We start from the raw sequence: 22,500 nt of genomic DNA on the forward strand, positions 1-22,500 counted from the left end.
TTGTATTTTAAGCTAGATGGGAAGAAATTTTAGGTGGGTGGAAGCCCCTGTATTATGACCCAACTCTTCAGTAACCCAAAAAACAGCAGGGTGGTTGCTGAAAAGTGCTGAGTGATGCACCTGGCTAAAAGAAGCTGGGGAGAACACTGGTCTGCGATGGGAATTGCCCTCAGTTTAGGGAGATTTCCCCTTTTTTTGCTATTGTGCTCCAGAAATGAAGTGAAATAGCCCTAGCGAAAGGAAAAAATTATTTAACTGGTTGGTTTTCAATAATTTGGTGCAAAAAAAGTTAAAAAAAAAAAGTATGGCTTAACATACACATTAATGATTACAGAGGGGGCAGACCAGGGTCTGTTTTTTTTTTTATTCGCTAATCTATCTCCTATACCTTAAGCCCTACCTCTGTGAGGCGAGTGTCTGAACTGATGACCTTGTCCTTCATGAAACCCTTTATTGTTTTTGCATAGGGGCAAGGTGGTGTTGAGGCCCGGAACTTTTTACCTAAAGTAGTTTCTGCTTTCTACAGGGACTTTTCCTTCACAATCTCCCTATTTAGCTTTAGTTCACGAGAAGGAAATTTCCCTCCATTTTCAAATAATGGTTTGGTGTCTGCGAGTCCATTCCACTGCTTATAAAGACTGATTTCTCTTTTTTTCATCTGGATTGCTGAACCCCAAATAGGTGCACTGGTTTCTTGTTCCACCATCTGTAGGGGGCCCAACATCGCTGAAGCTTATGGTCTCATTCTTTGTTTTCCTCTTTTTCTTTTACATTCTACTAGACCTGTAAATTCTTCTTTGGCATTTGAGATTTGCAAGGCTGCCACTCTGTTTACAAATTTACTATTTTTACCATGTGGAAATTTTTATTTCACCAGATTCCAGCTTTGGCTGTTTTGGACATCCTGAAATTTAAATCTTCTTGTGTCCCTTAATGTATTTTGGGAATTTGGTACTTCAAATTAATTTAAAATTATTACTTGTATTCAGTTAAGAGTTTAGGTTTCCCCATCTATCTTTCTTCTTTCTTATAATCATGCATTTGTTTCTACTTTGCTAATTTACAGAGAGTAAAAGAAATGTATTAAAACAATTGATATTTTAATTGCAGATGAAGAAGATTTTGAAACCTTTAAAAAGAAACCAAAGGAAAATGGGAGATCTGCAATTCCTCCCCCTGCAAAGCCTCAAGTCACAACCACCAAAAGCCAACCAGCCAAAGCCAAAACTCCTGACAAACGGGTGTGTACGTCAGTGGAGGATTTCTTTGGTATGGGCAACATTAGGCGATCAAACAAGAAACTTGTGGAAGTCAAGAAGGAAAAGGTACTTTTGTTTTCTTTTACTAGGGGGTTATGTGATATTGTAATATCAATCTTGATAATACACAAGATTCCAATGTATATCTTTTATATTTTGCACGTTAAAAAACAAGCTTTAAAATCAAAGACTTATCAAATATTATAATAAAAAGAAGATTCCTTGTGATTTTGTGCTTCAAACACCCTGTATCCCCATTGAAGATTGAAAAGAGTTTCATTGTGCTTTAATTCAATTTTGGTTATAGGTTTTAAATATTTTTATTTTCCCAATGCACAGCCTAGGAAAAGCAGTTCTGATTCTGGAATGGATGATGAAGCCATTGCTAGACAGTTACAGCTTGCAGAGGATGAAGAGGTGAGTGAAATCATTTATATTCTGATTTACTATTTTTACCAAAATTTGAATGAAACACTTGAAAGAAATGGCAGTGTAATAGCTTGCCTTTAAATAAACTGATTGATAATTAGTCTCTAACTTTGCAATTCTTCAAAAATGTCTGCTAGGTCTTCTCCGTATGTGCAGTTTGCCTATACATGGAAAATTGAGCTGTCAGTAAGTGGCCTGATCTGCAACAAGTTGGCCCATTTACTGTAATGGCTACATTTGGTAGAGATGTTGCCAACCAACCACTTATTTACCGAATAGAAGCAGCAGTAGGAGAACAAAATACATGTGTTGGTGTGGCCTTTGTACAGCTGCTTCATCATATTGTCTGATCTAAATCTAGGTGGTTATTCTTTGCATTTAAAAGTCAATGGCTCTCCTACTCTGGAAAGCTGTAAACAGGGAAGGCCTTAGGCTATGTACACACGTCAGATGATTCTCGTCTGAATTTTGGTTCAGAGCTAGTATCGAACGAGAATCCAACATCGGCGTCAGCGTCTGACATTGTTCATGGATCCATCCTGGAGGATCCACGAAGAACCGTAATGCAAGTTAGGGGCAGAGAGCGCAGCAGGGTGCCGCTTGCTCGTTCTCCCCTCTTCATAGAGCGCTCGTTCATTCATCTTTCAGTCTTTTGTCGTTGGAAAGAATCATGAAAGTTCCTTTCAAAGGACAAAAATCGGACTTGTACGCAGCCTAAGACAGTCTTTTTCTATTTGCAAATAGCATACTTCTGGGTGTTTACCACTCCCATCAGGCATGTTATGGAATGACTTTTAACATCAGATGAATTTTAAAACCAGATCAACAACTGCTCGGAATAAATTATGTAGACTTGATCCACTTTTGAAGATTTAAGGAATATTCCATAACTAAACCTCTGGTGTTCTAAATGCATAGCACATTGATGTTAGAAATGTTGAGAGGTAATGGTATTGTCTGCTTAGAAAAAGAAATAAAATCTTGAAAATGATATGCTCTGCAACATACATTTTCTTACATACAGATGGCAATGTGTCTACATTCAGAATGCAATACAATTGCATTGCAAGTATTTTATATACTTTTTGACCAGTGTAAATGTGGTTTAAATAGTAAGAGTAATATTGCTTATTATCACAATTTTTCTCCTCGGTTCCAGCTTTATTTTTCAATGTTTATTGAATAACCCCCAAAGATGTCAGGACTAAGGTTACAAAACATGCACCTAATGGTAATATTCCCTAAAGGTGTGTTTTGTAACTGAGCTAGGACTAACATGTTTACATCTTGATGGGACTTTGTCTTCACATATTTAATGATGGATTGCAATCTGCATTTGCTAAAAAAAAAAGTTATACGCTTTCAAACGCCACAGTCTCTAATTGGGAAATAAGGTTTATATTTAATATGGGATGTTTGAATTGATGCATCAAGTTTCTCAAGTAGGGTGTTAAAATATAACACTTTACAGATTATAATGTGTCCCATCAGTGCATGCTTAGGTTTGAGTTATTATTTAACATCTGCCCTTTAATACGCTTATTACCCTGGAAGATCCACTTCATGTGCTTTTATTATTCTTTGCAAATCTTCCTCCTAAAATGGCTTTGTGCACATTATAACAAACCTGTGCCTCAGCAGACCTTTACACAGATTACAGCTGTACATTTATTTCCTTTACTCACCTCATTTTGCCACTTCAGTAAGTTTTAGTTTTCAGCAGTTTTAATGGATGCATCACCTGACAGAGAAATGGGCAACTAATACCCACAATAGTTAGGATTTTCCTACCTGCCTGTGCACTCAATCTGAAGTTTTGAAGACCTCAATAATTATTCATTGTGGTAATTTCTGTGTCCTTTCCTTCCCATGTTAAAAACAAAGCAATTATTCTTTCAGCTGGTTTCCCCATTAGTTTATTTTCATAATATTGATAATCTTTGTAATGTTTGTGGCAGCTGCGTTGAAGTGGCAGTAATTATAGAGATATTACTTAAAAAGGGTTTATATTATTTCAGCAAGTAAGTCTAGGTTGCCAGCAAATATACCAAACTAAATTTTTCTTTAAAAAACTTTTTTTCAAAATATTTTTCCCCCCTTATTACAGCTGGAAAGACAACTTCATGAAGATGAGGAGTTTGCCCGAACATTGGCAATGATAGATGATATGCCAAAGGATAAGGTGAGATGAGCAAAGAATCAAAAGAACCTCCATTGTTCATAGATCATAAAGGTATCTGACATGTCTTGGAAATGTCTCAATCGATTATTGTTCAGTCAGATCCTGAAGCATTGGCACATACACTTTATCTTGTGTGAATATATAGCACTGAATTTGCATCTCAAGTAATTAAAAAGAATCAGTACTAAAGTATCTACTATGCATTGATTGCAGTGTAGTTGTACAGTTGATTGACATTTAATTGGCAATCAACACTGAAGTCACTCAAATAACAAAGGGTTGTATTGAAGTCTTCATGTATAGCTAGCTAAAAAAAAAATTTTCATCGTAAGATATGTCTGTGAAGTTGAAAATGAACAGATGCCAAAATTAGAATGGCTGCTATAAGCAGCACCAGGTTTTCCACTAATTTCCTTACACATTGTCTGCAGGATTTTAACATGTAACTGTACACGGTTCACTTGGCTTTTAATTTCAGTATGGCTTTTTTGGCTTTTTCTGTGACAATGACTGTAAAGGATCCTTAGCATCTTTGAATCCACCAGCTCCTAATTCTTTTAGTTTGATCAGTAATTCCCAGGTTTGTTTAAATTGATTGCTTATGCCAGAGTTTTCCTGGAGTGAGTTACTAGAATTGAAAACCTTTCCTAATAAAAAATAAATTTGTGGCTAAGTTTGTGGAATGTAGAGCAAGCAATAAAACCTGTTTGATTGCAATATGTACTATCTCTAATTATCCTTTTCAACTGTGGGTGTTTCTTCTCATGATTGGGTAAAATACACAGTAAAAAATCTTCACCTTCTTGTACTGAACCCTCTTTGTCTGTAGCTTTTACAATAACAATATTGGATGGAGGATTGAAAAACTGAAGACATCAACATTTTCAGTTAGCTTGTTTTTCAGTCTGAATTTTAAGTACCAGATCTCTGGTTTGCCAGATTTAGGTAATTTGCTACTGAATTCTACTTAACTTGATGCAAAATTGTATTACAAAATATCCTAAGAATAGGAAAATTTTAATGAGTAATTAAAGTAATTGTTCCTAGCCAACTAATGAAGCATTTTACCCAAGCATACACTTTACTGAGTAACATGTATGTCTACATTATATAGGTACAAAAAGTCAGCCCGAAGAAGCCGAGCTCAACAGTCACTGAAACAAGCCCTGCAAAGGAAAAAAGCATTTCTTCAGGTAAGTGACAGAGCATAAAATATACAATTTGACTAAAAGTGACCGAAATGAAAGGAATTCCTATGTTCTAGGAGACTATCTTTATTTTTATTTCTCATTCTTTAAACAAGTAGTAAATTAAACCTGTTTTTGTTGACAGGAGGCATGGCCCAAAGATATAATCTCTTATTTTTGTGAACTGGTGGTTTAGGCTTCGTACACACGTCAGATGATTCTCATGCGTTTATTGCCTCAGGGCTGGTATCGGACGAGAATCTGACGTGTGTACATCGCTCATCCCTCCTGGTGGATCCATGACCTGCTGCTCCCTTGTCGTCCCCCCGAACCCCTCCATAGAGCTGAGAGGTGCTGTATGTACAGCGCTCATTCTTGCATCCTTCACTCGTTTTTAAGGATTGTGAAAGATTCTTTCCAACGACAAAAGTCTAATGTGTGTACACAGCCTTAGGAGTGATGTTGCAGAAATTTTTTCTTGGAGCCAGTTCTCTGGTCCCTGCAGGTGCTTTTTTTTCAACTAACAGGTGTCATCTGCAAGTCTTCCATATTACACCTGCCGTGACAATTCCGAGACAATGTTGTGACAGTCTAATATCACAACATTGTCTACTGTTGCAGTTGGCTGTCAGAAAAAAAAAAAAAAGCTTTCACTTCGACAACTTGTCTGTTGTGTATACCTATCAGGGTCTTAAGTGGTAGAAAAATAAACGTTAGTAAGTGTTCTGTGCTAAGCATTTGCAAGTTGTCACCTTCAGGCTGCTGGTGTACTGAGCTGGATCAGATACAAATCAGAGACTCTGTGTCCCTGAACTGTATCTGATTTCCATAGGGGAAGATCTCAAGGGTGAGTGGTTGTCTAAAAGACCATTGATGTTTTCAAAAAGTGTGCCTGTCAGCAAAAAAATAAAAATAAAAAAAAAACTGTAAAAATACTTATTTTCTGGATGCACTCTTCTATGTATACTACCCTTTGCCAAACTCCTTACAGTTCTCTCCTCCACATATTGCCCTTGTCAGGACCTCCACACTCCTGCACATAACGTAATTGGGGTATTGTAGGTTATTCTCATTATTTGTCCTTGAATTCAATGAGTGTTAGTTACCTCTGCCTCTGTAGTATGGCTCAAGTACTATCCAGTGCAAAAAAAAAAGTGTGGCTTATCCAGTAATAGCTTTTTGGAAGCAGTACTTCTAGTGTTTTCAGATTTATCTGTCAGGAAGGGGAAGGAAATTAAGAGGAATTGGTATGTCTCTGAACAGTTATTCTCATCTAAAGGCAACGCGACTTCAAAGAAGACATCTCCAGTAAAAACTAGCTCCAAGCTGGCCCTTATGAAACAAAAGGATGAAGCACACAAAAAGGAGAAGGATAAATCCAGCCCTGTTAGTAAAGCAAAAGTTACCACTCCAAAGAAGGAGCAGCCGAATGCTGTGGTTCTGTCACCGAAGAAGGAGCAGCCGAAAGCTGCGGTTATCTCGCCAAAAAAAGAGTTTACCACACCAGTACGATCATCTCAGAGACCCTCGGAGGTAAGAATCTTGGCCTTCCATTTACTTTATCCATAGAAAAAGCAAACCTGACAGATTTTAAATCCTAACTATCTGCCAACTGTCTGCAAATTGCATCCTAAGAACTTTTTGTTTCTGAAGTGAAGCTTCAGTTTTGTTTTGTTTTTTTAAATAAAGATGTGGTTACTTTCACAGCTCCCATCCAAGTGACACAAAAAATGATTAAACCTGGTAGCAGAGAATTTTCTTCATATCTTGGTGACATGTCAGGTCATCTTAAAAATTACAAGTGTTCAAAGTGTGGCGCAACAGCGCGAAAAGGCTATAAAATAGCAGCTAGCATTAGTGTGTAGGTGCCTTGCATCTAATTAGGCAGCAAATTTAAAAGGAAGTTTGCTGTAAAACATCTCAATACCTGAAAAGATTGTCCCTGCTGCAATGCTCTGCACTGTACCAAAATTGAAGAGAAAGTGGAAGTAGTAATACTCCTGCATTGGTATGAATGCAGCAATAATGGCCCCAACATAGATATTAGTGACCACATTAATAACTCCAATATCGATGTCAGAGGCTGCAGTAATACTAAAGAACCCCTACACTAGGTTGAGTGGTTGCAGTCCCCCCACCCCTTGACGTCACATACCTGATCAAATTCTCTCAGTTCTCCCACAAATGGGTCTGGCACTGTATATAAGTTGGGTAGTCTCTTGACCGTTCAGATTTTGTTTTGTTTTTTCCTGAAATAGTAGACCTGATTTATCACAGCTCTCCAGCAAACTTTAAATGGAATTTTTCAAAATAGTTTATTTGCTAGCAAATTTTTTGATTCCACCCAGACCCATTCCAGGTTTGCTGGATCACCCAGCTTCACAGATGAAAGTGTATCTTCTTCCGCCTTGGAGATTCATTGAACTTCCAATATTCACAGCCAATTTTTGTGAACACCAGCAATTGCATGTTGGACAGAAAGGAAAATCTAAGCCTAGGACAGAGACCTTTCTCAGGGAATGATTGACTTTGTTGCTTTTTAACCTAATGTAACCTAATATTTTGGATTTGCCAAGCTGCTGCATGTTCCAGAGTTGGATCACACATGGGTTTTTTCCAGTTTTACATGAAGCACATATAAGGTTTTTAACAATGATTATCTATAACAGACCAGTCCTGAAGATTCTGAAAAGAAACGGGGAAACTATATGGCATATAGAAATTATCTTAATCGAGAAGGTCCTAAAGCTTTGGGATCCAAGGAAATTCCCCAGGTAAGAAAATATTTAAAAAAATAATTTCAATAAGTATTATATTACAATTGTGGCACATGAAGTCATTGCATCAAGGGTTACAAACGCTGGAGCTTTAATTGTATAATTTACCATAAATATATATATAAATCTTTTCTGAATTCTTTTACTAATCTGAATGTTTATTTGAACATAATGTACAGGTCATCAGCAATACTTGTGATGTGGGGAACACAGGAGATTGACACTATGGGCCTGATTTATTAAAGCTCTCCAAGGCTGGAGACAATACACTTTCATCAGTGAAGCTGGGAGATCCAGCAAACCTGGAATGGATTTCTTCAAAGTCTTTCAATTTGCTAGCAAATGGTTTCAATCCTGGACCAGATCCATTCTAGGTTTGCTGGATCACCCAGCTTCACTGGTGAAAGGGTATCCTCTCCAGCCTTGGAGAGCTTTAATAAATCAGGTCCTATGCTGTCAAACAAGTACCCTAATCCTATCTACCTATACCTGGATACCCAATCTTAACTCCCTGTGGAATGTGATATCAGAGCAGAATTTACAGGTACACACCTTACAATTGGTGAAAAAATGCAAAAAGATTGGCTACTCAGTGGAAGACTGTAAATGAGCTTTGAAAGCCTTTTGGCATATACAGTGGGTATAAAATAAAAATTACTCCTTCCTTTTGTTAATGTAAGGGGTGATTATTTTCTATATCCTTTGAAGGGGCACTAATAATGGCGCTTACCGCTTCCAGTATCTTTATATTCATGGAAGAGGATCCAGTTGCTTACTGGAGGTTATTCTTCTTTTCTTTCTGAAAGTTATTTCTTCTCCTAGTTCCCAGAGGAAAGCAAGGCTTAATGCATGTTCTGTGTATTGTTTTTACCCTATTGTATCTTTCTTTTATGTTTGTATGTTTTGAATTGTTGCACAGGTCACCTTTTTGGAAGAATAAATATAAAATGTATCACTTTGGGGGGAAACAAAAATGCCGCTTACACATTTATCTTTCATTCTGGTTCCAGTGATAATATGAATTTATAATAAGGCACTTTTATTCATTGTGTTTAGAAACAATAATTACCTGATTTTTGCCTTCTCTTTGTTATTAGGGTGCAGACAATTGCATGGAGGGCTTGACCTTTGTCATAACTGGAGTCCTGGAGTCCATGGAGCGAGATGAAGCCAAGTCATTAGTAGAACGTTATGGAGGAAAGGTAACGGGAAACGTCAGCAAAAAGACCAATTATCTTATCATGGGCCGTGATGCTGGGGAGTCCAAACGTGTGAAGGTAAATGTTTTTTTTTTGTTTTATTTGTTTTGCAAAGCCAAAAAAAAATTGTGAAGCTGAAGCGGCCTTTAAAATTCATTACTGACATAAAGTAACTTTAAGATAGAGAAATAACGCTTATTGACAGGATGTACAAATCTAAATGAAGTAAAACAATTAGGAGCAGATCTACTTTTCTTTGTATGTATGAAGTTCATTGTTATTGGAATCATTTTAAATGCAAATGTTTTCATACAGGCAGAAAGCTTTGGGACCAAAATTATTGATGAGGATGGCCTAATTGACTTAATTCGCACCTTACCTGGAAAGAAATCCAAGTATGTGATAGCAGCTGAAGCAGAGGTAAGTGTGGCAAGTCACCCCAGAGTCTAATTAGTGTAAATATGTAATAAATAATAAAGGTAAATATGAAATATATGTATGTATATACTGTTTTTCTGTTTTAGGGGAAAGTAAAAACTGAAAAGACACCAGAAAAGAAGAAAGAGCCACAAGTTAAACAAAGCCCAGCTAAGAGGAAGCTGACTCCGCAGAAGAGAGAATCACCGCGGGCCAAGAAACTAGCTTCTGTTTCTAAGCTGTCAAGTGATTCTGAAAAAACGAGTATAAAACAAGAGAAGCCGGCCTCTGCCAGATCACTGGAATCCGCAGGTGGCAAGACAGAGAGTCTACTTTGGGTGGATAAATACAGACCAACATCGCTAAAGGGGATCATAGGGCAGCAGGGAGATCAAAGCTGTGCTAATAAGCTTATTAGGTGGCTGAAAGACTGGCACAAAAACCACTCTGGAGACAAGAAACCTGTTGGTTAGTATGCTTTGTCTTGTGGTAGTATATAAAACCTGGGAACTTCCCCTTCTCTACACGCTGTTCACTCATTGAGCACCCCTATGGATCACACAGTATGACTAAGTTCATTTTGAATTATACATACATAAATATTTCTTTGTCAACATGTTTGCAGTATATGTGTACTGTTACATCTATTAGTCTCTTACTGTTTTCCCAATGGAACTGTGTTTTAGCAAAATATAACAAATTTGGAGGCAAGGATGACGGATCATCATCTAAAGCAGCCCTTTTATCTGGTCCACCAGGAGTCGGTAAAACTACAACGGCAGTGCTGGTTTGCGAGGTAAACAGTTTGTACTTCTGATTTTCAGGTTACTTTTTTTTTTGCTGTACTTTGTAAATTTTTCCCAGTATGGGAATAAAGTGGTGTAGAGGAGTTGATGTTTTTATACATCCCCTGGTTCCACCCCACCTTTCCATTCAATATTGGAAACTAAAGGGAATACTTTATACTTAAACTTAATGAGTTAAAGTGTGTGTCACTCTCTCTATGTAATAGTGTTGGGCCATGGAGTCCAAAGCTTACACAAGGCATTTGGCCTGAATTATTAAACCTCTCCAAGGCTGGAGAGGATACACTTTCATCAGTGAAGCTGGGTGATCCAAAAAATCTGGAATGTATCAGGTCCAGAATTAAAAACATTTGCTAGCAAATTACCTTAAGGAATCCATTCTTGGTTTGTTGCATCACCCAGCTTCACTGGTGCAAGTGTATCCTCTCCAGCATTACAGAGCGGTATTCCCAAGTGTGGCTTGGGGTGAATTTTCTTTATAGAAAGGGGTAACCCAGAGCCACACTCGGTGTTGAATTGAGGGCTTACTTGGTCCTCCAAGGGTGACGGCCGGCATCTGTGTCCACTTGGTGATGCCCGGTTTGTGAACGTTGGAGACGCAAGGCCCAGGGGATGCTGATGCTGGCTGGGTCATGCGGCGTGTGTGTGTCAGGCAGCAAAATTTAATATTTGACATTTAAAAATACAAAATCTCACTGCCAGGGAGGTTAATAAATCAGGCCCTTTGTGTCCTTTCCAGGCATCTGAACATTTTGGAGAAGCAAAAGGTAAGTTAGTAATTGTGTTAGTGTAGACTGCACTAATATTGATCAGCATGCGCAAAGCATAGATTTATTTTAAGTAACATGAAGAAGTGTAGGAGTGTTTGTAATGTGATGGAATTTGCTTTTGATCTTTCTTAAAATTTGGTCTGTATTTTTTGCATTAGGAACTTGGCTACAGTTATGTAGAACTAAATGCCAGTGACACTCGCAGCAAAAACAGCATGAAAGAAGTAGTGGCAGAATCTTTGAATAATACCAGCATCAAAGGGTTTTATTCAGGTAATCTTTTCATGTAAACATTCTTCTATTTAAAGAACATATTAGAATTTATTTTTATACTCGGGTGATCAAAAACCTTCATATGAATACTTAAATGAATGCTACAAACATAAGAGACTAAAATGATTGTACTTGTAATAATACAAACAGCAGAGGACACCCCTGATAGTTTTCTTGAAGTGTGTTTTTTGCACATAATTGTGTGCATATTATTATCGTATGAAAAATAAAAGGTGTTACAATCAGTCAATTTTAATATTTTATTAGTAAAAGAATACATGCTAATATTGTGAAAAACACATCTTATGTCCTTGAATCCATCCAGTCATTCATGAAAAAATAGAACATATTAAAGTCAAAAAAGATTAACAAGGACAGCAGAAATCTAGAAACCTTTTTGAATTGGCAAGGATCACGATACACAATTGTGTACCACCTAAACAATATTTTAAAATGTAACCTTCACATTGGCTTATCTCTGTATAAAGCTACCAAGCATTAAATTGGAAATAACTGCATTAATAGCAGAACCAAGATTTGCAGTTTTAGCTTTTTAGGGGAATTGTTCTCTCAGAAGAATGCATAAGGTGTACAAGGTATTCTGAGAGGGGAAAACATAGATTCCAATTCAGTGATTTAAGCAGAGTTGTGTAATGCTCGTTTCTTGGACAATGTTACTTCACTTGACTCTGTTTGCGTCTATCAGGGGCGAGTAAGTCTGTAAACAACAAACATGTTCTGATCATGGATGAAGTGGATGGTATGGCAGGAAATGAAGACAGAGGTGGCGTACAGGTAAGTCTCTGCTACATCTCCATAGTGATTCCTGTAACTCAGGGGCTCAGTTATTGTATACATATCCATTTATATATTTTAATGGTTTTATTTGATCAAAAAAGTTGTTCTATTGGTGTATTTTTTTTAACAGGGACTGGTTTGGATTAGATTATTCTACAATTTAGTAGACATTACTTATAATACTTTATACTTATAATACTTTAATACTTATTTATTACTGCCTGTCTATGGTGCATATTCACCCAAGACTAAGCCATTACAGGAACGTGTTTTTAATATTATTTCTACTCCATCTGATTTACCTTTAAAACCTGGAAATAACTGCAGTCATGGCAATATAAATGGATTATCTTTTAGGAGGGGTGAGGTGGTCCTGGATGGTTTTCTTTGCATATGATAAAGAAGTAACCTACCTATATTCCACACACAATGCATTCTGTCAGTGAAGTTTGAGCTTCAAAACTTTATTGTGGTTAATTATGTTGCTGATTGTTTTAATACCAACATGCTGTGAACTATGCAATATATCACATATTTATTGTACAGAATCCCCCCATTTTTCACATTTCAATCTCTTCTGTTCTGATAAATCTAGAGGATAGCTGTGAGATTCAAAATGTTTGCTAAAATCAATTTTCTTGGCTTTTTTTCTTTTTTTCTTGGCTTATCTGGCAAATTGATTTTTGCTTTTTATGTTTTATTTATTTTCAGGAATTAATCTCTTTGATCAAACAGTCAAAGATCCCCATTATATGCATGTGTAATGATCGGAATCACCCTAAAATCCGGTCGCTGGCTAACTACTGCTTTGACCTCCGCTTCCAGAGGCCCAGAGTGGAGCAGATTAAGGTGAGGAGATTTTACCTTAATTATCTGTAAAGACTAAGTTTTGTTATATGTGAATCCCATTGCAAGTGTAAATCTTGGGACCTATTATATTCAGGGAGCAATGATGTCTGTGGCGTTTAAGGAAGGACTGAAAATTCCACCACCAGCTATGAATGAAATTATCCTTGGGGCCAATCAAGACATTCGGCAGGTGAGACCTGTTACAGGGGAACAGTTCTTCCTCAATCTTCAGTAACTTCAAAGCGTAACTTTTTTTTTTTTCCCCCCAACAGGTTCTTCATAACCTTAGTATGTGGAGTGCTAGCAATAAGGCCTTGACATATGATGAAGCAAAGAGTAATGCAAACAATGCCAAAAAGGACATCAAAATAGTAAGTGAGATTCTAGGATGCTCACTCCCTAATGTTAACCAGTTTTCAATAAGATGATTTTAGTTAGGTTGGGTTAAGGTTTCTAGTTAAGCAAATAACTTATGCTTTAAAGGAACTTCACTGTTCCTTTAGTTGAGCTGTTACAGCTAAACACTTGCAGATATTTTTGCTTAGACTTGTGTAAGATACAGAGTGAACCTTAGACAATGACCAATTGTCTACAATCACTTTTGAATATAAAGGCAACGTGTGACTTATAAATTGTAATTATTTTCAGGGTCCTTTTGATGTTGTGCGCAAGGTGTTTGGTAGTGATGGAGACAATTCCCATATGACTCTTATAGACAAGCTGGACCTCTTCTTTCATGACTACTCGATGGCACCCCTCTTTGTTCAGGAAAATTATATCCATGTAAAGCCAGCTGCAGCAGGGTGAGGACCATTAAATTGTCTTACTCAGATCCCCTATGTGATAGCCTGTGGTCTCATAATCCTATGTTATTTCAGTGGAAACATCAAGAAACACTTACTACTGTTGAGCAAAACAGCTGATAGCATATGTGATGGTGACTTGGTGGACAGGGCTATCCGCAGTAAGCAGACCTGGAGCCTCCTCCCTACACAGGTATTTTTACTGTAACAGATCGATAGAACATCAACAGTTTATTTTTGTTCTACTGACATTAAGTCTTTTATATATAAATACTGAAGATCTTATAACAAGGCAATTTAATAGCTGCAATTAATTCTACATTTGTAATACATTGCATGACAACGTATTGGCGTAGACTTCTCTGAACAGCCTACAGTATGGTCTCCTTTTTTCTGTGTATGTTTTACGCTGGGTGGCTTTATAGAATACGTAAGGTGTCATTCCTACTTAAGACCATTTTGTTGTGAGCAGGAATTTTCATTTTTGACGGCAAACAACTCCTATTATAAGCTGTACAAATAATGGTAAACTATATTTACCAATAACAAAGGAACAAAGACACGTATTTTCGCCTACCATAATCTGGGTATTGCAAAGTCTAATCTGTAGTGCAGCAGTAGCTTCTAACATAATAATTTCATGATTTTTAGAAATGTAAACCCTAAAAAAAGGGAATGTGGAGGGAACCATGGAGGGGTAACAGACCAAATATATACAAAAAAAGAAAAAACAAAGGAAATGTGATATAGGTGAAACAGACAAGAATATACCTCTTGGGGCAAAGCCTTTGACACTACATTAGCATGGTGGTCAGAATGCCTCTTACATTGCGGACCAGTGGGAAGAATGTCACTCTTACGGATAGCCAAACAGGTCATTAGTTTCACTGAAACTGACTTAAGGGGCGCAAACTGCTCTTTGCTCAGTGAACCCCTAGCAACCTCTGGAGGAACCCTGGTTGAAATTCACTGATATTCTCTATCTGGATAATGCAGCCACAGGTCTGAGGGTTAGTCTGTGATGGAAGCTGACATACAAAGACTTGTACACCTATAAGAATTAAAATCTGTTGATCAGGACAAAAGACAATTTGCCTTTTTAGAAGTAGATCATCATTGGTAGTTTTTTTTTTTAATTTATTTGTTTATTTTTCATTTTAGGCAATCTATGCCAGTGTCCTGCCTGGAGAATTGATGAGAGGTTACATGTCTCAGTTTCCAAATTTTCCTAGCTGGCTTGGGAAATATTCTTCTACTGGGAAATACGATCGTATCACTCAGGAGCTGGCTATGCATACGTCTCTGAGGTAAATCTGCAAACTGATCTCTGGTCAAAAAATAGGACCTCTGCTTCCCAATCCCCAAATGCTGGCAAAAAAAGCCTAGTCTAAAAAGCATTTTTTACTTATTCAAAGCCCAAGTCTTTGTTCTGTGTACAGTGGGCAGGGTCCTTCTTTTTAAGGGTCCAGAAGAGGATACGAACAGTGATGGAAGCACCCGGGGACAATGGTGGGTGCATTTGCAGCGCTGAATCTGTTCCCCTAATTTAGAAATGGTGCCGGCAAATTTAGGCGAGTATATCTTCCTTTAAAATGAAAAAAAAAATACATTTAGAATAAGTTAGAAAGAGGTGGGAATTGGGAACGGGAAGAGGTCGGGTTTTTTCTGGAGGTGAACTTTTAAGTCTTTATACACTTGATAACAGTGGTATATTTTGATTGGTGCAAGGAATATATGTAATATATTAATCGTGATTAAACTTTCTCAGAACACGGACAAGTAAGAGTGCTTTGAATCTGGATTACCTACCCTATTTAAGGGACAGGCTGGTACAGCCACTTATAAACCTGGGCACAGAAGGAGTGCAGGAAGTGGTGGATCTGATGGACACATATTACTTAATGAAAGAAGACTTTGACAACATTATGGAGATCTGCAGCTGGGGTGGAAAACCAAGCCCCTTCTCCCAAGTTGATTCCAAGGTGAGAATTGGTGTTGACAAGAAGGAAAAAGGACAATAACAAAGTCAGTATAATGCTTGTGAAACATTGCTAACACTGGAGCAAATGAAAACCCTAACCAGAAAATGTATGTTTGTTGGTTTGCCAAAGGATATCAACTTTTTGCTTTTAATTACATCTTATCTTTGGGCTCACTACACTAGATTTGAAAAATCTAGTTCCTGAGGTTAGCTATGAAATATATATATATAATCTGTAATTGCCCTTACATTAATGGCTGAAAACATTCTCTGTAGGAATTGGTAGATATGCAAAGTGTGAGCAGTTATATTCTCTAGAAAGATAAAAAGAATAGTGGAAATGCTGCCAGTGAGAAAACTTACACAGTACCTGACTGATCTATTGATTCTATGATATATGTTTATATACTTCTATTCTTCTACCACAGGTTAAGAGCTCTTTTACACGCAGCTATAACAAAGAGTCTCATCTCACCCCATACTCTCTGCAAATGGTAAAAGCCACAAAACGAGAGACTGCCACACCGCTGGAGTCTGAGTATGGCGAGGATGTGAATCCTGAAGACAATCAAGCTGAAGAAAATGAAGATGATGTAGGCGTAGATGCCATGATCAAGGTAACGCATATCAGTTATCAATCAAGTGCTCATTTCTTCAGTAAGATGGACCTGATTTGTTTTTTTAAGAATTTGCTTATGGCAGCCAATAGATCAGTGTATCGGTTTAAACGGAACCCCTGACAAACTAAAAAAATTAAATTTATTCTTTCCTTTATGAAAAAATAATTTATTGTATTTTTTAAAAAGAAAATTAGCCTTAGTAACTAAATTTGATTTAGTATCGCCCTGGGAGAGGGAGAAGTAGCACAAGGAGAGTCGGTTGTACTGCATTGATCATGTGATATCAGATCATGGAAGGAAAGAGCAGAGTAATGGACAAAATCATGAAGCTCATCGGTCTATTACTTCTTTCATTCACAGTCCAGTGTTTGTGTCGATTTTGATGGCTTCAAACTCATAAAAGGTGACTTTTGTTTGCTGTTGGCAATCAATGCTGTTACATGGTCTCTGCACCATGCTCATGTTTTATTAGTTTAGAACAAAAAAAACTTATACAATGCAAGTTTTACTGTGAATGATCTCGAAATTTTATTCAGATTGATACATAAAGTAAATGACGCAATAGGAAAGTCATTAACAATTAAAATATTGTAATGTTAGTATAATAAATACAAGTTTTAAAGAAGTAGATGATCATTAAAAACAAAACAATAAAATATTACTCTATGCCAGTGTTTCTTAACCAGAATTCCCCCAGGGGTTGCTAGGGATTTCTCGATCAACCAGCAATTTTTTTTGATCACTAACACTAGTGAACTTTTTGGCTTTCTGTAAGGGTGACATTGTTTCCACTGACCAATAATGTAAAAGACATTCTTCCTACTGACCACCATTCTAATATACTGTGGGCTGTGGATGTAGAAATTATAGGGAGGGGTTCCCTGACTATCTGAAAGTTATTTCAAGGGTTTCCCCCATGTTAAAAAGGTCCAGAAAAGCTGTTTGTACGCTAATGGCAGCCCTAGATGTGACCCCCTTTACCCTCAGCTACAATGTGCTATATTTGGTTCATTATATTTTATATTGTACTAAAGTAATAACCTGCAAATACCCCAAGCAATATGTGGTTCCATAATAATTCTCATTAAAACAAAACAAGGTCTTAAGCTTCAGGGAAATCAAACCTTCTTTATTTTGTTATTTAATTTGGAGAGAGATAATCTATAGCTATAGCCAGCACATGACCCTGGGGACATCGGATGTGTAAAATATACCAACCTATGGCAACAACACAGATCATACTTTGTTAGGTTAATGGATTACACTGCTGAGGTTGCTGCACAACATTTCTGCTCTGTTAAGAGGATTTTCTTGTGATTTTGCTTTACACTACCGCTGTAAAATCCTGCTCTTTCTCCATAACTGGATGGACCATCATTTTGACAAAATGGCCCTTTTAATGGCTTTAGACTATTTATAAGGCTGGGACACTAGGTTTGTGTAAAACCTTCGTAGAATGTTAAGCCATCTTTATTAAAGCCTGGAGGAGATAGACTATCATAGAGGTAGAACCTGGGTGATCGAGCAAACCTGGAATGGATTTCTTAAAATTGTATTCTATTAGCTGACAAATGCTTTCAGTCCTGGACCAGATCCAGGTTTGCTGGATCTCCCACAGCAGTTTATCCTCTGTCTTGAAGAACTTTTATAAATCTGGCTCAGCGTTGGTGAATTTATAGTGTAATGACAAGCAGTGTATAGGATAATGTAAATTTATATGCCCGCGAGGACACGTTTTTTCAATACATATGCAGGCTGGTTCTGCACAGTGACTGTGCTTTACTGTTCATCTCACTTATTACATTTCTGTGCAGTAGTCTGGGTGGTGGGAAGGGGATGGGGCTCTAGCACCTCAGAGAAATGTCATCCAAGGTTCCATTTGATCCAGAAAGTGTAAGCTTACTATGGCTACAAAGGGCGGCTGTAGAAGAATTTTGTAGTGGAGCAGATTTTAATTTAGTTTTTCAGGCCTCCTTTAATATGTCTGTGCCTGCAGCAGTCATCCATATTGGGAGCCCCTGCCAATTACACTTAAGGATCTATATATTAAGCTTTTCTTGGCTGCTATTTACTGTGAGTGCTAACTGTAGTACCTCATATTCGCTAAATGGAAGCTTCTAAAATCTGTATAGAGAATGCCAACAAGAAGGTAAAATTATCCAAATGCTATTCTCAAAGAAAATAAGCTGTAATAGTTTCTTTTGTATGCTCTGCTTCTTTCTTTGCTAATCTTCTGTATTTCCCACATAGGCAAAAAAGGCAAAATCATCTAAACCATCAAAACCTTCCAAAGCAGAAAAAGATGGAGACAAAAAGCAGGCAAAATCAAAAACCAAGAAGAAGTGAGTAGACATAGAACGTGTGTCGGCATGAACCTCCTTCGGGGGAAGTGGCGCCTCCTACAGGATGAGAGTGATGTGTACAGAGATATGGATAAAGGAGCAATAGGCTCCTTTTCCTGGACTTTAGTATGTACAGTAGCAGGGAGAAGCTTATTAGCTTTTTTTTACACAATTTACTAATCAAGCTTCCATATCTTCCCCTCCAGCACTTTCTTTACCAGTGTACTATTTTACAGTCTTTGCTGCTCTTTTTGTATATAGGAAATGAACAGAATGTGTTTTTGTTTTGTATAATACATTAATATAAGTATATATAATTTCTCATTAAAGTAGTATAACACATCAAGACTAATGTATTCGTATTTACCAATCACGCCTGACATGGACACTAAACAAGCAGTGCAAAGAGAGACGTGGTAATCCATAGCGACCAGCAAGTACAGATCAATACAGAATGAGGACCTAGGCAAGGGTAGCAGCTTTGTCTTCATTTTTTTTTTTGATGCATTGACGTATCAGATAATTACTGCCTAGGAGTTCTCATCACTAATAACACCTACCACCAGGGATTGTAAAGTCTCCTGTAGCCAATGATCACACCATCATGAAGATTTTGATGAATGAGAAGAAGGAAGTGTTACAGACCTAAGATCCAAGCTGGGCATCCTCAGGGATTTTCCTCCTACCTTCAGCGGGACGCTTAGCCTGAGTTCAAAGGAAGTGGCTAGTGGGTGACGCTCCCCCTTAATGTCGTCCATTCCAAGTGGGGTTTGTGTGTGAATTCAGCCTTCCTGGCCTACTTCATAGCTTTGCTGAAGATGAGGAAGGTGTGCAACTGGACCACTGTTCATGAAACATCTGGTTATATAGGTCATTGTATGCCAGTAGTTGTGATTGGTCAAGTTCCAGTGGACTTCTCTAATTGAAGACTTGTTCAAGTCATTTTTTTCTAATAAATGTCAGGATATTTTTTTTTTTTTTTTTTAAATCTAGACAGGTAAAAGATACTTTAATCCAGTCACTATGATATATGACATGGCACATGTGGATCGTCCAAAGGGTCTGAAGTTGGTGAATGATTGTTTCAATTACATAATTGTTAATCCTATGATTTAAACTGCTAAATAGTATGAATTTCCACATGGCCAAAGTAAAGATGTCAAACCTTAATCTGCTAAACATGAGTGCTCATTTTATGAAATTCTGCAGCCATGCTATAAAAAAAAAAATTCCAATTAGTAATCTACTGCAACCACGCTCCATATGTTGTGAAGTTCTGCAATCTAAGCTGCATTTTTCTCTAAAGCCACATAGAAATGACTTCAGGATAGCAAACTTTTCATTGTGCACAGATTCAAGGGACAGCTTAGTCATCTGAGACTTGTGGTTTCATCACACTAACATCAATTTGTTTTGCCTTTTTAACTCATCAGGCTTTCTGTATGTGAAAGACTGCAAGTAGTATGTTTATAGATGTGTCCAAGATTCCTCTTGTGCATTACAGGCGACTAAAAGGTTTATTAATAGGGAAAAAAGATCAGTTGCAGGGAAGCTATAGCCCGTACTTGTGACTATGAATTTACCCTCCACTTCCTTTTTTTGATTTCATTACAGTTCAAGTTCACTTTAAAGGCTTCATTTTTATTGATTTGTTTACCCTTAATATAAAATTAATATTTAACTGCCAATTGCAAGCACAAGCCTACAAATAAGGAAATATTATTTTCTGAAATTGGTATTAAAGCCAGATCGAACAGCCAGGAAACAAGCAAAGAAAGTCAGCAATATATTTCTTTAACGACAGATTTTTGAATGCTTAGATGTGAACTTGTGCAGTGCTGGATAACTTACCTGCCAAGAGAGAAAGGGTAACCAGTTACATGCTGCATACTTCCTTAATGTACAGAAATTAAACTGCCCTGGGCAAATGGAGGGGGCTGGTTTAAAGTAAATCTGTTGCCCTGATTTGTATAGGCAAAGCACAGATTGATGTTGTTTTATCTTTAAAATGCTCCCTTAGCTTCTGTAAAGGTCAGTATAATGTACGGTTTACAATGTTTGAATTGAAGCAAATAATGTTTTTGTATGTGGAGTTAATGGAGTATAATTTCTTGTTAAAAATGAATTTTAGCGTAGAAATTTTCAGCTGCTGTGGAATGGGGTCTGAGTGCGCAGCTTTGGTGGAAACTAGATGGGATGCTTCTATGATTTCACCCAATGTTGCTGCTGGAGAATGGCTCTACAATATATTCGATTGCCTTTTCAGTGCTTCATTTGAATAAATTCATTCACGTCAATATTGTGTATAAAGTGGATCTTTTTGTGAGTTCCAGGCAAATATGTATCAATGCCAAGAGTGATATTAAAACAGCAGAATATTGAGGCACAATCAGAAACTCAGGTTTATTAAATATCTTTATCTTAATAAAATAAATGTCTTATCACCACTGTAGGAAATATATACAAAATTCAAAACAAGAAAAACAAAAAAAATACCATCAGAAGCCAAAAAGCTGGACCTAGAACAGAAAAAAGTATTTATAAATTAATATTTTTACAGTGCAGGGAATTCTAATTTTTATTCAGTAACATGACAATTCTTAGTATATTGAAGAGCCAGAAGCTGATGCAGTACACAGTGGCACCTACACATTGGGCATTTTGGTCCCTGTGTATTAACTACTGGGCAAACCTGGGGCATCTGATGCAGATGAATTTAATGCTGCATAGGTGTTTGCATTGGCTTTCTGCAGTGATCTACATAAAAAATAACTCCAAGTAAGTAAGACTTTGGTTAAATAGAAGGGGGCCCCAACCTACTGCTTTTAATAAGAGCCTGGTATTGTGAACCTCCTAAAAATACCAATGGCCTAGCTGTCATCAGCTTTAATATTTTGCCAGGCCATGAATGTCTGAGGCAGAAAAACCATGAAGATCTGATCGGAGTGAAGCTCATACTCTGCATATTTGTTCCATGCCAATGGAAAGGAAATGAGGTGCTGTTAACCTCTTCTAATAATTGCTAGTTGCCTGGCTTCATGCTAACCGGACTGAATAGGAGAACTGGAACATGTGCAATATGCTGATAAGGACATCTGCCTTTCCTAACCTGTATACCAGGTCGATGACTCAAAGCCAGTGGGCCACCCCAACAACAGCCAGATATGAAATTTAAAAAGTTTACCAGCATAGGCAGCCACTGCAATTTATGACCAATTTATTTAAACTACACAAAGAATGAGATAAAAATGTACATTTGTATATTTCAACCTACATACTTCTTAACATCAGTTCACAAATAATGGGCTAGAAAGTACAAAATAAATTCCACCTTGCATACCTTAATCTATATGCTACTGGTCATCTTGCTCCTGTCTGAGATACACAGAGCAATCAGGCACCTTCTTCAGTTGGTCTGCTGTTACTTTTTCCGAACACATGGGACAGATACTTTCCGATTCCAGTAGTCTGAGAAAGAAAGATAATTTGCATCATTTATAATGTCTTAACAGCAGATCCATTCTATGCTATACATAATACTAGCAATGACTACACAAAAGATGTCAACATGCTCAACCTCCAAATAGATACCTGTGTGTGTGTTAGATAGATAGATTAGATAGACTGATAATGACCGAATGTTACATTGTACAGGTCACCTATAAGGATTCTAGCATCAGACATAGGACCTGATTACACCTAAACTGTTGCAGCATGCGGTCATTTAAGGCCAAATTGTGCAACACAGTCTGAGGCAACAATTTGCAATGAGATGTTATCCAAGTACCCCCACAGGGAGGATGAAAAC

The 22,500-nt window shown here is 37.3% G+C and overlaps 2 protein-coding genes across 2 annotated transcripts in view; one reads left to right on the plus strand and one right to left on the minus strand.

Annotated features, from left to right (window-relative positions):
- Window positions 1-1,104: 1,104 nt before the first annotated feature.
- Window positions 1,105-19,034, plus strand: RFC1 (replication factor C subunit 1). The gene is made up of 21 exons (XM_072406318.1): window positions 1,105-1,325; window positions 1,599-1,676; window positions 3,796-3,870; window positions 4,985-5,063; window positions 6,337-6,590; window positions 7,727-7,831; window positions 8,932-9,111; window positions 9,349-9,453; window positions 9,558-9,918; window positions 10,137-10,246; window positions 11,185-11,299; window positions 12,006-12,094; window positions 12,809-12,946; window positions 13,041-13,136; window positions 13,219-13,317; window positions 13,595-13,749; window positions 13,825-13,942; window positions 14,911-15,056; window positions 15,518-15,731; window positions 16,159-16,347; window positions 18,601-19,034. Exons 1-21 carry the CDS (start codon window positions 1,272-1,274, stop codon window positions 18,694-18,696), a joined length of 2,856 nt encoding a protein of 951 aa, XP_072262419.1. The 5' UTR covers window positions 1,105-1,271; the 3' UTR covers window positions 18,697-19,034.
- A 2,042-nt stretch (window positions 19,035-21,076) lies between these two features.
- The window catches only part of WDR19 (WD repeat domain 19), a gene marked incomplete in the record, with an annotated part of 30,288 nt that continues 28,864 nt past the window's right edge, over window positions 21,077-22,500 (minus strand). The window contains 2 exon segments of the mRNA XM_072406317.1: window positions 21,077-21,211; window positions 22,033-22,160. Of these exon segments, the coding sequence (XP_072262418.1) occupies window positions 22,046-22,160 (115 nt within the window).

This window comes from Pyxicephalus adspersus, chromosome 3 (genome assembly GCF_032062135.1).
Source record: "Pyxicephalus adspersus chromosome 3, UCB_Pads_2.0, whole genome shotgun sequence".
NCBI lineage: Eukaryota > Metazoa > Chordata > Amphibia > Anura > Pyxicephalidae > Pyxicephalus > Pyxicephalus adspersus.

Excerpts from the sequence above, each read along its gene's own strand:
- RFC1 (XM_072406318.1), top strand. The coding sequence starts at position 1,272 with ATGGGCAACATTAGGCGATCAAACAAGAAACTTGTGGAAGTCAAGAAG. Across the intron at positions 5,064-6,336 it reads GGAAAAAAGCATTTCTTCAG|GCAACGCGACTTCAAAGAAG; the intron begins GTAAGTGACAGA and ends TCTCATCTAAAG. Across the intron at positions 9,919-10,136 it reads TGGAGACAAGAAACCTGTTG|CAAAATATAACAAATTTGGA; the intron begins GTTAGTATGCTT and ends ACTGTGTTTTAG.